General features: G+C 39.2%; 1 protein-coding gene across 1 annotated transcript in view; it reads right to left on the bottom strand.

Annotated features, from left to right (window-relative positions):
• Positions 1-17,065, bottom strand: part of shisa9b (shisa family member 9b) — a 63,484-nt gene extending 46,419 nt beyond the window's left edge. Inside the window, 2 exon segments of the mRNA XM_051713626.1 lie at positions 16,254-16,781; positions 16,783-17,065. Coding sequence (XP_051569586.1) covers positions 16,254-16,781; positions 16,783-16,862 — 608 coding nt within the window. The 5' untranslated portion in view covers positions 16,863-17,065.
• Between the last annotated feature and the right edge of the window lie 433 nt (positions 17,066-17,498).

The following is a 17,498-nucleotide window of genomic DNA, read 5'->3' as shown; positions in this document are numbered from 1 at the left end:
CAAAGTTGGGAATCGAGAACTGGTTCTTATTCAGAACTGATTTCATTTAAAAAAATAAAATGATTTTCATGACTTTCTGTTCCTTTAACATTTCTTGAATCTGCATTTTATTTGATGTATAGTTACAGTACAACCAATTATTGTATTGCATTTATGCCTCTAAAATATCTTTGAAAAGTATGTGGAAACCCCCTTTTTTGCAAGAATTGTATTACATTTATATTTGACTTTAAATATCTGCTCTGATGAAATCTGAAATAATGTGATAATTTCAGACTGCTAAGGGCAGTAAATGCAATAAAAAAAAAAAAAAAAATAATTAAATTTTCTTCAAAAGTAAGAATTGTTACTACATTAAGGAATCTGAATTTTTTAGAACAATCGTTAAATTCCTTACGATTCCATTACCTAATTTCCAATGTTAAATATGGGCTCTGAAGAGAAACCAGTTGAGAACCAATGATTAAATGGATACTTACATCCTTGACATACTTTCCATCAAAGTCAATTAAAAGAAAGGGGTTGAAGGAATATTCTGGGTTCAATACATGTTTACACAGAAAAGGTTAGTAACTGATTTTATCACACTTAATTGTTTATGTTTTGTGGCCCTTCATTTAAAACAGTGAGTATTTAGAAGTTTACAGATTGGCCCCATTCACTTCTAAATGCCTCACTTTTACCTCGATTTTTGCTCTTTTTAAAGAAAAGAAAGGACAAGTCGGAATAAAGTTTTGTGGTAATCAACATTCTACCACAAATGCTGTCAACTGACACCCCCTTCAAGGGTCAAAACCTTGGGGGGGGGGGGGCAGAATATCTTCGATTTAACCAATTTGCTACACTTAAAAATAAGACATAAGAAAGCATGAGACATATTTCCTGTGGACCATTTTCTAACCATCACATGCTAAAAACTCATTATCTAAGACTTTGAGAGATTGAACAGACTCTCACTGGGTTGACCGCTTTGAACCCATGGACACAAAAACTAACTTTTCTCATTCCCCAAATTCAGAATCTAGTTTTTATACCAAAAAAGGGCAAATTCATCTTACACAAATTATTTGAATTTATGTAATCCCTTGTAATCAATTCATGTCATGACTTATCACAGTAATAACTTACAAATTTGATCATTGTCATTTTGATTCTTGTTTTATTCATGTTGTATAGGTACTAGTAATGATTACTAGTAAGGTAAACATTTATTTTAAGCACATCATGTTTACTATCGCTGACTTTCATTTTGCATGTCTCGAATGCTAATGAAGGTTATTTTCTGATATACCTTAGCGTTATAACTAGGATATTAAAATGCATGATTAAACATTGACTTTTCAAGTGGGAGACTGGAAAGACTTGCGAACAATGCTCATAAATCACCTTAAGAAAGAGGTGACCATGTGACATAGCAAAAGACACTTCTGATTGGATCAAGACATCTTTGGGGTGTGGCCAACCTCAACTCAACAAAATCTCCCCACGTCGAACAGTGTTCTTTTCTTTTCTGTTCTTCTCTTCGTAAAAGTTCCAGCAAGACGAGTTGTCATGTTACCATCACGTTAGTTCCCAAGGGAAACTCCCGTGAGTTTCGTGGAGACCACGAGGCCCCTCGCGGGAATCCTTGCCTTCTAAGTCTTTTTAGCAAAATCTCTGGAATGTAGAAGTTACAAACGTTTTCTGCAGCCGCCCCTGAGGCTCTGCTGGACTTTCCATCATCATCCAGTATGCATAAACGATTTCTGCTGAAATTGACACTCCAGCTTCGTTGGAACTCCATAACCTGACAAAACAAAGACCTCCCTGAAATAAGCCAAAGGACTTCAAAGGCTTCAATGTAATGCAACACGACGCAACGCAACATGCAAGTAACCTCCAGACTTTTGCTGAAATCTGGTGCTTTAATATAATTTGAGTAACCCGATCTCAAATCACAGTGTATTAAATTAAGTTCTCAGGGTTTGCTCAAGGCAAGGTCTATAAACTCAACTCATATTCATTTTCCTCTGTAACTGATAATTTCTATTCATTTTCTGTCAGAACACATCCATTAACATGTGCTTATGTTTGTCCATGTGTGTTAGTTTAGTATTATGTTGTAGATTAGTCAATAAAGTTTTGTTTATATTCAAAAAGAAGTTGACTGTGGTATATTTTGATTAATAATTGGTCCCTTGAATCTAAAAGATAACATTCCATGCTTAACTCAAACAATTTTTCAACATATTTGTGATATTTTCTATGGCCATGAGAATAGTATTACTTTAAAGAGTTAACAGAAATGTCATATCAACTCAGGGCAATCTGGGCTGCAGGTTGGAAAGATGTAAACGTTAATTCTTTCAATATTCCCAGAATTAATCATAATTCACTTCTTCAAGTTAATACCTTACATATAATTTATGAGCAGATACAATGAGCCTGTTGTATTACATACTTAATGGTGTATAATTTTTAGTGGTGGACAATTGGTGAAGAAACGCAGACAATTCCAAAACTAATTATTTATAATTGCTTACAGATTGAAAGACTTGTCCCTTATTATTTTTACATCACATCCATGAATCATGATATGCTATTAGGTGTAGGGAACATGGTTTTTATTGGACAGAAATTTAGACACAGCAATAAGTGTATAAAATATGATCATACGGGAAGTCAGCATGTTGTTTCTGAGAGTTCCAGTACCCTAGGATCAGTCACATTATACCGAATATGTGGCACGGCTAGAAGCACGTTGCGTCAATAGAGTGGGAGACCTGGGTTCAGATCCTGCACTGAAACCAGAAGTAATCTTGTTTGCAATTAAGTAACGAGCGCAATTCCCAGGTTGCAAATTAAATTTGAACTCTGCTGATGGTTTGGTTTAGGTTTGGGTTGGGGGAACAGTTTAAAAAACATAAATTACTCTTCACTGTATTACTGTCAGAAAAGCTGAAAACAACTCGCTTCGCAACTCAATTTTGGCACCCTACGGTTGACCATACGCCCAACAACACATACCGCTTTGGTCACTGGGGGCAGTGTTTCGAATTTCGGTAAGCAAAGAATGATTTTCGCTAAAGAAAAGTGAACCTACTGTTTCTGATTTTATTGTACCATCAGTCTGATGAAGGTGCGTCATTCATATTTTTGGTTAATTTTCCCAAAAGAGAAACTCTATCAATTTTACATGTGTATATCTACTAAAATGTAATTTTGTCAACCTTTAGGAGTACACTAGCATACTTTTTATGATAAAAAAAATTCCATGGCACACCACTATCCCACATAACCATCGTCACTAGTTTTCTTTTTCAACAACTTGTCCATGTTTTCTGTCTGTCTTAGTAGCGTGTTTACTCATAATGTCTGAAATTCAGCTATGCAAAAAACGCAAGTAACATTGGTATGCTGTATAACGAGGTCACAGGTGACAAGAGCGCTAATTGGATAATGAAAAAACAAATTTGTGTCTTTTCCAATTTGTAGATTTGTTCTTGCAAATTAATTCTTGCAATGCCGCAGCAAAAAAAAATTTTTATTTATGTATTTATTTACGTATTGTCCAGAAATAAAGTCGCACCTGACTACAATTCCCACCAGGTCAAAATCGCATTGTTGAGAGAAAAAAACAAAAAACACATTCAAGTCGCATCTCTGTATAAGTCGCACTGACAGAGGTTGGAAACTGCAGGCACTAGGACTCGGGAGCAGCCATCAGACTTCAGCAGTTCAGTGAAGATTACAGTACCTCAGAATATACACATAATATCACAGAGTTTTTGGGCTTATTTTAAATGGGAGAATTTGCTTTTAGTAATCGTGTGTAACAGTTTCTCATATTCAGTTTATGTTTCATGAGAGAAACGTGACAAGTAAGCCACATCTGTTCATAACATCTGTAACTCTATGCTGTGCACAAATAAACAGCTTTTAGTCTGTGAGTAAAACAATACACCTCTTTTATTCTATTCAATCGTTAATCCTTTCATACATACAGTCACACATATATGACAGTTAATAACTTGGCCCCACAGAGTAGCGTCACACATACGTGTTTCTGCAACAGCCAGTTACGTTACAACCTGCCAGATTCAAATCGGCCTTTGCAGACACAGGCTGAACTGGTCAAGCATCTGTTATTTATATTCACTCAAACAGTTACTCATACAGTCTTTTACCAGTGGTTCTCAACCAGGGGGTCGGGACCCACTAGGGGGCTTCAGTACACTTCCAGGGGGGCCTCAAGATCTCTTAATATTTTCTAATTTAAGGTGGATTATTATTATTTTTATATAATTATTATAATTAAATTTACTGAAAATGCTAAAAATGTAATATATCCCTTCAACAGCTTACATTTTTTTTGAAGAATATACAGTTTTAAACATTTCTGTAATCACAAATGTATCATGATTAATTTTTTTAATCTGTTGATGCTAGTAATTTCTTTCATTAAAAAACTTTGAAAACAAGCTTTGTCATAATTACAGTAGTAGTATAAAAGGAAATATATATATACATATATTATAATATAAATATCAAATCGCCTACATGGGGGGGCCTTTGAATATTTTCTCTGACAATGGGGGGCCTTGGAGTTAAAAAGGTTAAGAACCACTGTTTTAAACCACAGAATAAGTTTATTTTACATAGATACATCCAACTCGTCACCAAAGTACCACGATAAAATGTTTACAGCTCTTATACGCACAGACAATACATCAAACGCGATCTTCCTCTGATGCGTGCTGCCATTTGTTTGCATTAGCAGCAGTTGCCATTCATCAAACAAACAGCTGCTCAAAAAGTCTTTTTTGAAGCACATAATATGTTTATTTTATGTTTACCAAATGTGGGCGACATCATGCCAAGACACTGACGATGCTAAATTGAAAACTGATTTTTTATATATCGAACGGTGTTGCCATGGCGACGCGTTAAAATATTGTCAAAAAATGGGAAAAAGGAAGTGTCGCATATCTTCTGTGTGCATCGTTTGATTTACATCAAAATTGAGCCAAATGTTTGGCCTTGCAGGCTGATTACATTGATATGGTTACTGTGGGTCACAGTCGTAGCGCCACCAACTGGAGGAAGGAAGTGTGGCACTTTTAATAGACTTTGAAATATCCCTCTTATGTTTACCTGAATTGCTTCAAATTTGTTTTGAATAATTTCAAAACAGTGCAGATTTAAAATTCTGAAGGGTTCTTGAAATCTTAAACAGTGTTGCCATGGTAATGCATTAAACGTCATTATTCCTTTTTATGTATTTTCACGTTTTTGAGGTACTTGCCATGCTTGACTTTTCATGATATTTTGCACACACATCAGAGTTGTCGGCCATTAGGCCTGGGTTAACACATGGGTGTGGCTGGGGAGCTCTGTAGTGCCACCTTTTGACAAAAGTGCTGGTGTCCATTTCTTCTACGGTCACCAAACTTGCTACATATATTGTTCTCATCAAGCTTGACAACATTCAGAATTACAGTCATTAGCTCCACCCAACAGGAAGTCGCTATTTTGGACTGAATATGCATTTTTTGAAAATTGCAGGCCCTGAACTTTTGAATACTCCTCCTAGGGGATTCATGTGACTGGCACCAAACTAAGGCAAAATTATGTCAAGACATTGAAGATGCTAAATTGCAAACAGATTTTTTATATACTGAATGGTGTTGCCATGGCAACGCAATAAATTAAGGGCACAAATGTGAAACAGGAAGTTCCTTGTATCTTCTGTGTGCATTGTATGATTTTGATGAAAATTCAGCGGTATGTTTGGTAATGGGGGCTGATCCCATTTATGCCGCTATTATGGGTCACGGTCATCTTCAAAATTCTTTAGAATAATGTCAAGACTCTGCTAATGTAAAATTGTCAAGGGATATTTGATATCTTAAATAATGTTGCCATGGCAACACATTAATTATTATTCCTTTCTTCCTATATTTGGGTGTTTTTGATGCACTTGGCATGCTTAAAACCTCATGAAATTTTGCACACACATCAGAGTCATTGGCCTTTAGGGCTGGGTAGAAGTTCATACATGTGCATGTAGGGGGGGCTCTGTAGTGCCCCCTTTAAAATGGGCATGTAAGATGGCCTCTGTAGCACCCTGATTTTCACCTACAGTCATAAAAATTGGTACATATATAGTTCTCATCAAGCCGGACAATTTTCATACCTATAGTTATTAGCGCCAACCAACAGGAAGTCTGCCATTTTGGATTTTTGAAAATTGCAGGCTCTGAACTTTTAAATACTCCTCCTAGGGGATTTATGTGACTGACACAAAATTTGTGCAACATCATGCCAATACATTGTAGATGCTAAATTGCGAACTGATTTTTGATATTTTAAATGGTGCCACCATTGCGAAGCAATACATTTATGGCGAAAAATGGGAAACAGGAAGTGTCTTATATCTTCTGTGTGCAATGTGTGATTTAGATCAAAATTGAGATGTATGTTTGGTAATGGGGTCTGATCACCAACTAGCAGCAGGAAGTATAGCACTTTTAACAGACTTTGAAATAGCCTTCTTATTTTTACATGAATTGCTTCAAAATTCTTTAGAATAATGTCAAGACACAGCTTATTATTAGTTTCTTCATATATTTGGGTGTTTATAAGGCACTTGGCATGCTTAAAATTTCATGAAATTTTGCACACACATCAGAGCTGTTAGCCATTAGGGCTGGGCAAAAGTTCACGCATGAACGTGTAGGGAGGCTGATCACATTGATGCGGCTACTATGGGTCACTGTCATAGCGCCACCAACTGACAGCAGGAAGTATGGCACTTTTAACAGACTTTGAAATAGCCCTCTTGTGTTTATATGAATTGCTTAAAAATTCTTTAGAATAATGTCAAGACACTGCTGATGTAAATTTGTAAAGGACTATTTGAATCTTAAATACTGTTACCATGGCAATGCATACATTTGTATTATTCCTTCCTATATTTGGGTGTTTTGAGGCAATTGGCATGCTTAAAATTTCATGAAATTTTGCTCACACATCAGAGTCATCAGCCATTAGGACTGGGCAAAAGTTCACACATGGGGGAGGGGGGTGGGCTCTGTAGCACACCCTTTAAAATGGGCATGTAACGGGGTCTCTGCAGCACCCCTATTTTCACCTAGAGTCATCAAAATTGGTACATACAGTACTGTGCAAAAGTCTTAGGCACATAAGATGTTTCACAAACGCATTTGTCTTAAGATAGTTATTTATATCTTCAGCTTTAGTGTGTCAATAGGAAATATAAATGTTAGACTCCCAAACATTACTTTTGCAAATAGAAAAGATTAGAATAGAAGAACAGGGAGCCCTGCAACAGATGTCATGGCCCCCACAAAGCCCCCACTGAACATCGTGTCAGTCTGAGATTACATAAGGAGACAACTGAGACAGCCTAAATAGATAGAAGAACTGTGGTGAATTCCCCAAGAAGCTTGGAACATCCTATCTGCCAACAACCAAGAAAAACTGTGCCCAGGTGTACCTAGGAGAATGGGTGCTCTTTTAAAGGCAAAGGTGGTCACACCGAATATTTATTTAGCTTTTTTATGTTTACTGGACTTTTGTATGACATTAAGTGATAAATTAAAACTATTTATGGCATTAATTTTGAAGATATCCTTACTATGCAACATTTTTCACAAGTGCCTAAAACTTTTGCACAGTACTGTATACAGTTCTCATCAAGCCAAACAACTTTCATACTTACAGTCATTAGCTCCACCCAGCAGGAAGTCAGCCTTTTTGGATTTTATGAAAATTGCAGGCTCTGAACTTTTAAATACTCCTCCTAAGGGATTTATGTGGCTGACACCAAATTTGTGCAACATCATGCCAAGACATTGTAGATGCTAAACTGCGAATGGATTTTTGATATTCTGAATGGTGCCACCATTGTGAAGCAATAAATTTATGGTGAAAAATGGGAAACAGGAAGTGTCTCATATCTTCTGTGTGCAATATGTGCTTTAGATCAAAATTGAGATGTATGTTTAGGCTTGGGGGCTAATCACATGGCTGTGATTATTTTGGGTCATGGTCATTGCGCCACCACCTGGCAGCAGGAAGTGTGGCTCTTACAACAGACTTTAAAATTGTCCTTTTATATTTACCCAAATTACTTCAAAACTGTTTAGAATAATGTCATGTGCCAAATGCATGTGTCCACCTTGCATTGTTTTCCAAAAGCCACCGGGTGGAAATGGACCCATGGTGCTTGGGCCCATCATCGCTGCTTGCAGCTATATTTTGTTAATTTGTTTTTTACAGCTATAAAAACGAAATAAGTAAAACAAAAACAGTACAGCAGAAATAACCCATTTGTTCACATGTTCACTATACATTATACACAGTATTTTTTATGACAAGAAACAATATAACTAACTGCAATTCTTACTAGTAAAAAATAATTTAAAAACAATACTCACCTACACTTTGCCTCCTCTACCTGTGCAGTGTCACATGCAAAAATAACTCACTTCAGGAAGTACTGCAGAGGAATTTAGACCCTAATCATGAAAAGATTAACATTAGCGACTAGATATTTCTGATATTTGCAACGCTCTTTGCAATGTATTAATTATTAGGTTATTATTAGGACTTAATGTTTTTACTATGAGTGTGATGAAGCGTCATTTTGTGGGCATGTGTGGAGTGGGACGTGGTCGTGTGTCTGTCACTGGGGAGAGAGGAAGCAGTAAGGACCATCGCCTGGTGATTAATGATGCATAACACCTGTTTCTCATTACAATGACAATGGAGATGGGCTTGAAAAGGCCGCAGAGAATGCCAGTGAGGCAGAGAGAGTTGTGTGAAGCTGAAAAGCCACGTCTGTTTCTGAAAGTCTGTTTAGTGTTGCGTGAAGCTGAAAAGCCTGCTCTTTGTTTATGAAGCTGAAAAGCCTATACTTTGTCTGTGAAGCGGAATGCTTGAATAAAAGCTTATTTACCTTCCTGTTGGAACCTTTACATTGGTGCCGAAACCTGGGACATCGAACGAAGAAGACTGGTTGCCATGGACACCTCATTGCTTATTTGCATTTGCCCAGCAGCTCCAGGATGCCTGCCGAAAATGGGTGCTAGCCAGGGAAGGGTGCGCAGTGGAGGACATAATAGAGCTGATGGTGCTGGAGCAGCTGACCATTCGTCTGCCCAAGAAGACTGTGGAATGGGTCCAGTGTCATCGCCCCACGTCGGTGGATGACGTCGTCCAGCTGGCCGAAGCCCACATGGCGGCCTACCACGAAGCCGGCGAGCAGTCCAAGTCTCTCTCTCTCTCTCTCCCTCTTCTACTCCCCCTTCTGCACCTCCCTCCACACCCTCTTGACCTGTTATCGCCCCCCGGAAATGGGGGGTGTATTAACCCAAACCAGCGCCCCGCTTCTGTGGGCTGCACTACGTGCCGACCCCCTCCCCTACCCCTCTCCATCGTCCTTCCCTGGGTGATGTCTCTGCCGCCACGGGTGCAGCCGGGAAGCCTGGGCCGGTCTGTTGGAGTTGCTGGGAGCCAGGACACGTCCAGGACCGGTGTCCGGTAATGGAAGTGGGGACGTGGATCCGGGTCCCCGACATGCCACAGGCCGCCCCTGATCGAGCTGGGATGTATAACATACCGGTAAGTATTAAGGGGCATACATACCAAGCCCTGGTGAATTCTGGTTGCAATCAAACCTCGATCCACTACGACTTGGTTCATGATGGGGCTTTGGGTACAAATCGTAAGGTGTGTGCATGGGGATGTTTACGAATACCCAGTAGTGACCACCGTTATTCAATTTCTGGGTGTAATACATAGAGTGGAGGCCATGGTTAATTCCCACCTCACCCATCTGCTGATTTTGGGAACAAATTGGCCGGGGTTTAAAAGATTATTGAAAGCATTGTGTGCGGATGGGTCCTGCAAACCGAAAACACGGTGTGTGATGTGTGACGCAATGGCTGGGGAGGCAGAGCCAGGGCCATCCATGTCTGCTCAGCGTCAGAATGACGCAGGAGGGGAATCCTCCGGTATTCCTGAAGGGGGACTTCCCTCTAGAGCAGTCACCTGACGAAACCCTTAGGCACACCTTTGACCAAGTGAGAGTAATCGATGGCCAGCAGCTTCAGCCGGACATCGCCCTCACATACCCGTACTTTTAGATTATTAGGGACCGGTTGTATCGAGTGACACAGGACACTCAAACCCATGATAATACAACCCAGCTATTATTCCAGAGGAGCTGTCGGGAAACACTTTTCCAGGCGGCTCACCACAATCCTATGGCGGGTCACTTAGGACCGGAGACAACACTATACCGTTTAATGGCCCGCTTTTATTGGCCGGGCATTCGCGGGAATGTACGCAGATTGTGTGCGGCATGACGTGAATGTCAGTTGGTGAATCCACCGGCCACCCCAAGAGCACCATTGCACCCATTACACTTAATCAAGGCCCTCGTTGGGCCATTAGAATGGTCAGCACATGGATACAATTTTGTATTAGTCCTGGTGGATTATGCAATACGATATCCGGAAGCAGTGCCTTTACGCAACATCTCAGCACGCGGGGTTGTGGAGGCACTCTTCAAAATTATCTCCTGGGTGGGGATTCTGAAAGAAATCCTCACCGACCAAGACACAAAATTTATGTCACGAACACTACGCGAACTTTATGAATTGCTGGGGATTAAATTGATTCGCACCAGCGTTTATCACCCGCAAACTGACGGGCTGGTGGAACGATTTAATCGAACCCTTAAAAATATGATTCATAAGTTCATACACGAGGATGCTAGAAATTGGGACAAATGGCTGGACCCCCTATTATTTGCAGTCAGGGAGGTCCCGCAAGCCTCCTCAGGGTTTTCCCCCTTTGAGCTCCTGTATGGACGCCAGCCCCGCGGGGTGCTTGATGTCATAAGGGAGGCGTGGGTGGAAGGACCTTCCCAGAGCAATTGAAATTCAGTACGTCCTTGATCTTTGAGCAAAGCTACACACACTGAGTCAGTTGTCACAACAAAATTTGCTCCAAGCTCAAGAGACATAAAGCCGGCTGTATAATAGGGGTGCCCAGCTACGGGAATTTGCACCGGCAGACAAAGTACTTGTATTACTCCCCACATCGAGCTCCAAATTACTTGCCAAGTGGCAAGGACCCTTTGAGGTTACACGGCGAGTTAAATGAACGGATAGAGGTGAGGCATGTCAAATTCACCACCTCAACATCCTTAAATTGTGGAGAGAGGCGGTCCCTGTGTCCATGGCGATGGTAGTTCCGGAGAGGGCGGAGCTCGGGCCAGAGGTGAAGTTCAAAGCCGATCCATTCACCCTGGTCCCTTGTGGAGACCACCTCTCACCATCCCAGCTCACGGAGGTGGCCAGGTTGCAAAAAGAGTTTGAGGACATGTTCTCTCCTCTTCCCGGTTGGACTATCCTCATACAACACCATATCGAGACCCCACTGGGAGTAGTAATGCCTAGTCGGCCATACCGTGTACCCGAACACAAGAAAAAGGTGATTCAGGACGAATTAGAGGCAATGCTCGAGATGGGGGTAATAGAAGAATTGCACAGCGATTGGGCAAGCCCGGTTGTTCTTGTACCTAAGAGTGACGGGTCAGTCCGGTTCTGTGTTGATTACCGGAAAGTCAACGTGGTGTCTAAATTTGACGCGCACCCAATGCCCCGAATTGATGAACTGCTCGATCGGTTGGGTGCGGCTCAATTTTTTTCGACATTGCATTTAACTAAGGGATATCCCCTTAACTCCATTATCCAGAGAAAAAAACGGCCTTTTCCACACTGTTCGAATTACACCAATTCATCACTCTTCTGTTCGGTTTGTTAGGGGCTCCCGCCACGTTCCAGCGCCTCATGGATAAGATCCTCTGGCCACACGCTGCGTATGCCACTGCCTACTTAGATGATATCATTAAATACAGTAATGACTGGCAGAGGCATATGCAGCATTTGAGAGCCGTCCTGAGGTCACTGAGGCGGGCGGGGCTCATGGCAAACCCGAAAAAGTGCGCAATTGGGCAGGTGGAAGTATCTGGGCTTCCACTTGGGTCATGTGTATGTACGTCCACCTGCACCTTGTTGGTGCCAGATGGGCTGGTTTGAGTATTTCTGTAACTGCTCTCCTCCTGGGATTTTCACACACAACAGTCTCTAGAATTTACTCCGAATGGTGCCAAAAACAAAAAACATCCAGTGAGCGGCAGTTCTGTGGACGGAAATGCCTTTTTGATGAGAGAGGTCAACAGAGAATGGCCAGACATGTTCAAACTGACAAAGTCTATGGTAACTCAGATAACCGCTCTGCACAATTGTTGTGAGAAGAATAGCATCTCAGAATGCTATTCTGAGAAGCGGGTTGGCGCTGTTTTGGTGGCACGAGGGGGACCTACACAATATTAGGCAGGTGGTTTTCATGTTGTGGCTGATCAGTGTATATTCCGGAAAAAAAATGAATTTATTTATTTTGTGGAATTTGATAATTTTCACGGCACACCTGATAATCTTTCTGATAATGAATCTGATAATCTGCACTAGCATATGGATGCTCTTAAAACTAACAGACATGAACTTAAACACCAGTTTTTATTTCATGGGGTCTTCAAACAACACTACTATATCAAACTGGTACATTTCACCTCACTCTTTGAAATGGTAAATTTAAACCTTATTTGAAAACTCTGAAACTCAGTATGGTGTAATATTCAAAAGGCACTTGATTAAAAGGGTGTAAATGGCTCCTTGTGGGTGGTGGATACTATTGCCCATGCGAGTTATGATTGTGCTTTCGCTTGTATGGGTCAATCTAAATAGAGTGAAAGGTCAGTGCACAAACAGAATGTCCTTGAAATATTAGCATCATTAGCCACATATCATTAGCCACTATCCTATTTATGTCACGGACACCTCTCTACTGATGTTTAGATGAGTGAGCGCTTGTGAGTGTTCTTTTATTTGGAGTAGAAGATTTTTAGAGACAAATTCTGTGCCTCACCATAGAGATAATTGGAGACTTATGGAGATGATGATGGATGTTTAAAACACTGCTGTTCAACAGATGAATTAGACCACAATGCCACTCACTGTCTTTTGTAGTATACCTTCTCTCTGCACTATAATCAGCACTGTGTTTACTCTCTATCTTTAAATTGGTCCATACATTTTTTTGAAAAAGAATCTCTTGGTTCGTAAGAAAGGGTTGCTTTTAACATTCCACATCATAAATAGGTCTATCGCTTCTTGCACCTCAAATAAATCTTTGTGAAACTAAGGGAGGCTTTCATATTTTGTGTTTCTGTATGACAGTACTGTAGACTGGCTTAGTGATAAATAGACAGGCTCGTGAAGCTAGTAGGAATTGTAGAAAATGAAGAACTACAAGGTCAAGGAGATAGTAATGTGTCAATGTGATTCTTGAAAGTTTTGAGCAACACTTCGTAGAAAACCAGAGGAAAACATGTAATGTATTGTTTAAAGGTTTCTCCTTCAGAGCTCACTAGACAGATATTATTCTCAGTTATGATTAATTTAGGTATCAACTTTGTCTCAAATTTTCCTCCTAAAATTCCTTTGAAGAAGTATTGACCGATACAAATTAGACAATTGATGTCATACAGTATAGCACTATAAAATAATGTGGATAGCGTAGCTCATATAATTTGATTCTGACTCTGATGAGAAATGTTTACATTTCTGACTTTTCAGTTGAAGGTATTGTCAAATATAAGCATAGTTTGTGACATTGTTAAGATCCCTTCTGAGATCCCTTCTGAAACTCACTGAAAAATGTGAACCTAAAAAATGTGGTTCATGTCATAACAACTAAATTAACTGGTTTATGGCAAACCGATTAGCTTTTCATGCTTCCAGCTTTTCTCGTTGTAACTGCATTTTTACAAGTAATGTTTAAAGCTCTACACTATATTTTCTACTAGTAAAAATTCCAAATGCAGAGCCCTAGCATTGTTTTATTTAATAATATGAATTACAATTAAAGAGCTCTACAAATACATTCTCACTAGTAAGAATTACAGTTACAGAGCTCTGCATTTGTATTCTTACTAGTAGTAACCATATTTTGCGCTATGCGACTAAAGTGAATATAGTTGGCAACCAGGGTTGGGGAGTAACGGAATTCATGTAACGGGATTAAGTATTTAAAATACAAAATATAAGTGACTGTATTCCAATGCAGTTACAATTTAAATCATTGGTAATTAGAATACAGTTACATTCAAAAAGTATTTTGATTACTGAAGAGATTACTTTGCATTTTATTGTCATTTGTTTCATTTAATATTTAGTCCTTTCAGATGGAAAACATTTATACATATAAATGATGCGATCCAACGTGCATTTGAACAGGGGTGAAACACTTTCTTATGATGTGTTACATTCATATGAGCAGACAGAGAAGTAAGTTTGAAGTACGTTTGGAGTACAAGAAATAGAAATAAATCTTGTGTAAATTGTCAGCTTTACGCTAAGCTAAAATGCTATTTCTAGACATTTTACATGCAGATGTTACCAGGCACGATCATATTTTTTTATCAAGAAAATTCACGTTGGACATAATTTCTTTTTTCTAGTAAGACCTTAGATATTAGGGCAAAAATCATATTCTTGATAATAATTTTTGTATTGTTTTCCTGTAAAAATATCTAAAACTCCTTAAAACAAGATCAATTTGATTTATCTTGTTTTAGAAACAACACTGCATAAGATATTTCGGTTTTTCAGAGAATGTATTTTTAACGTGTATTTTGTCTTACTGTACTGGCAGAGCTTTTATAGTCAAAACAAGTGAAAAAAATCTACTAGTGCTGAAGAAGTAATCCAAAGTATTTAGAATACATTACTGACCCTGAGAAATCTAACGAAATACGTTACAAATGACATTTTACAGCATGTATTCTGTAATCTGTAGTGGAACACATTTCAAAAGTAACCCTCCCAACCCTGTTGGCAACTGGCTGGTAAATGTTTACATTTCATTCACCAGTAATTGTGTAGCTTAGTGGTGAAGTGTTCAGCAGTGACATCCTTTCACAGCGTGTAGAGAGTAAAAGTTGTTCCGTGTAATGTGTGTCCAAAGACAAGATCCACCCAACCCATTTGCCACTGAATACTGTCTATTTTTTATATCATTTCTGTTCTTTAAAGTCAGTTGTTGATAAAAAAAAAAAAAAAAACAAAACGAATTTTTTTTTTTTTTATTCTAATCATGCATCGCACAGATGAGGTAAAGACATTGGAGTCCTCTCTAGTTAACGTGCTCATTTAAAGGCGCTGTTTACAGAAATGCCGTTTTTTTTTTTTCATTTTTTTTTTTTTAAAGAGCTGATACCGGGTTTCAATAAATCAGTGTAAATACTTGTAAATAGTAAAAATTATGCAATTTAACAATTAATATGTAACAAAAATAATAAATGAAATATAATTTCTAATTTATTTATTGAATACATTTATTTGATTGAATACATGTAATTTTAAAAAGCCAAAATGTGACCAAAATGATGAAAAAGTAATAAAATAGAATTATTAAAATTTATATTTTCCTAGTTAAAAGTACCTAGTTAAAAGGTCCCCTGTAAAATTAACAGCATTAGTTGGGAGAGAATTTATTTTATATGTAAGCAAAAGGGACATTATAACTTAAACACATATGAATCGATATTGATTCGAATCGAAATCGGAATCGAATCGAGAGATTGTGAATTGGAATCTAATTGAATCGGGAAATCTGTATCAATACCAGCCCTACAAATAAACATTCAGTAGTAGAGCTCTCTAATTGCAATTCTTGCTAGTAAAAATTCTGTATTTGGAATTCTTACTAACACAAAGTCTGTTATGATGAGTAACGCTGGGAACATAAACATATAATCTGGCCTTTCATAGGGGTATGATTCAAGTCAAAAAATGTTATTTTAACCATTTTCAAGTGTTAGATCGGGTAGCAATAGTTCCTTAAGGTAACTATAGCAGGCTAACACTTTTTACAGTGTACATTAAGATCTCATTACTGTCTAGGAGAAACAATTTAGAGAAATTAAGGAAATTTCGTTTTGCAATTTTCTTCTTTCCTGTGAGAGAAGATCAGCTCCAGCAACACAGACAATTTACTATAAAACAGTCTCTTGTTTTGAACTTGAACTTGAGAGACAAGTATTCGTTTAATACCACGAAACCTAAACATTTAACTTACATATTTAAAATGTAGACTAATTGTCCTAAATCACTAACCTGGACATGTTCTCCCTGTGTGGTCGGTGCGCCTTCTCCAAGCCGAGTTTAGTGAATATCCCAACCAACGCCATGATCGCAACTACTCCGCATATGATGTACACAATCAAATTAGTTTTATCCTTAGTCGGATCGTGTTGGTCCATTATCTTCGGCGGTGGTCTGCCCGTCATGGACCACGGTGGCGTGTCGTAGTTTTTGCAGGTGGTCTGATCTAACCTGGAGTTTTTAAACTCACAGCAGAACCTGAAGCCACAGGTCCCGCAGCAGTACAGGTAACTGCCTGTCCGGCACACGAACGGGGGATCCCACTGACCCATCACATCATAATAACCCCGACACCTGTCCTCCGTGTGAGGGGTCTCGGAGAGACCGTTTTCTCCGTCTCGGGAGCCGTTAGACCCCGACGTCGTCACCAAACCATCCAGGTTCTTCCCGGGTTCCCCCGCTGCGTCGCACACGAGAACTTTCATCAAAAAGTAACCCAATAGTAAGCTAGTGCTTTTCATCCTGCGCTCTTCTCTCCGGTTGATCTGACACTGAAAGAGTTGGATGTCTTTTGTCATGAAGTGCCAGAACGCATATCTCCATCAAGAACATCACCGCCATCCGATATGATGGTCATGTTTGAAGACATCTGAGATACGAGTGCGTTATAGAAGATTCAAACTCTGCAAATGTTTGATTCTTATGAGATTTATCTCACTCCAGCGGTTGCTTTACAACGAATACCGGTTTGTTTACTATTATAGCCTACTATAAAGTCCAGTGGTCGCGAGCACTTGGGAGCGTTGAGTGTCTGGAGCGCAATGAGCTGCTGCGCGTGAACTGAGCGCTGTGAGACTGAATGCGTAATGATGAGAGAGGAGGAGGAGAGAGACCCAAGTATGGGCACATGGAAGTAACAAGGACTGAGAGTAGCAAAGAGAAAGAGAGAGAGAGAGCAGAAACGTGTCCATCAATATCGACTGCAATGCAATTCTTATATAAACAACGTGTTGCGCGTAAAATGTTTTTGCACAACTCATGCAACCCGACCAAAGCAGGGCAGATTGTCCAGTCAGTTATTTTTAAACTTAATAGCGTTTGATGATTTTATGTACTTGTGTCATAATGCATTATAATGCATCGTATTTTGATATTTTGTCATGTCAGGTTGTTTGGTTCTCTGTGAAATCAGTGTCAGCTATATGGGTCATTCTGGTAATGATGACCACCTAATTTATATGAATAAAGTTCACACCT

This window comes from Myxocyprinus asiaticus, chromosome 13 (genome assembly GCF_019703515.2).
Source record: "Myxocyprinus asiaticus isolate MX2 ecotype Aquarium Trade chromosome 13, UBuf_Myxa_2, whole genome shotgun sequence".
Lineage (NCBI taxonomy): Eukaryota > Metazoa > Chordata > Actinopteri > Cypriniformes > Catostomidae > Myxocyprinus > Myxocyprinus asiaticus.
This window is presented reverse-complemented; position numbering and strand designations above follow the sequence as displayed.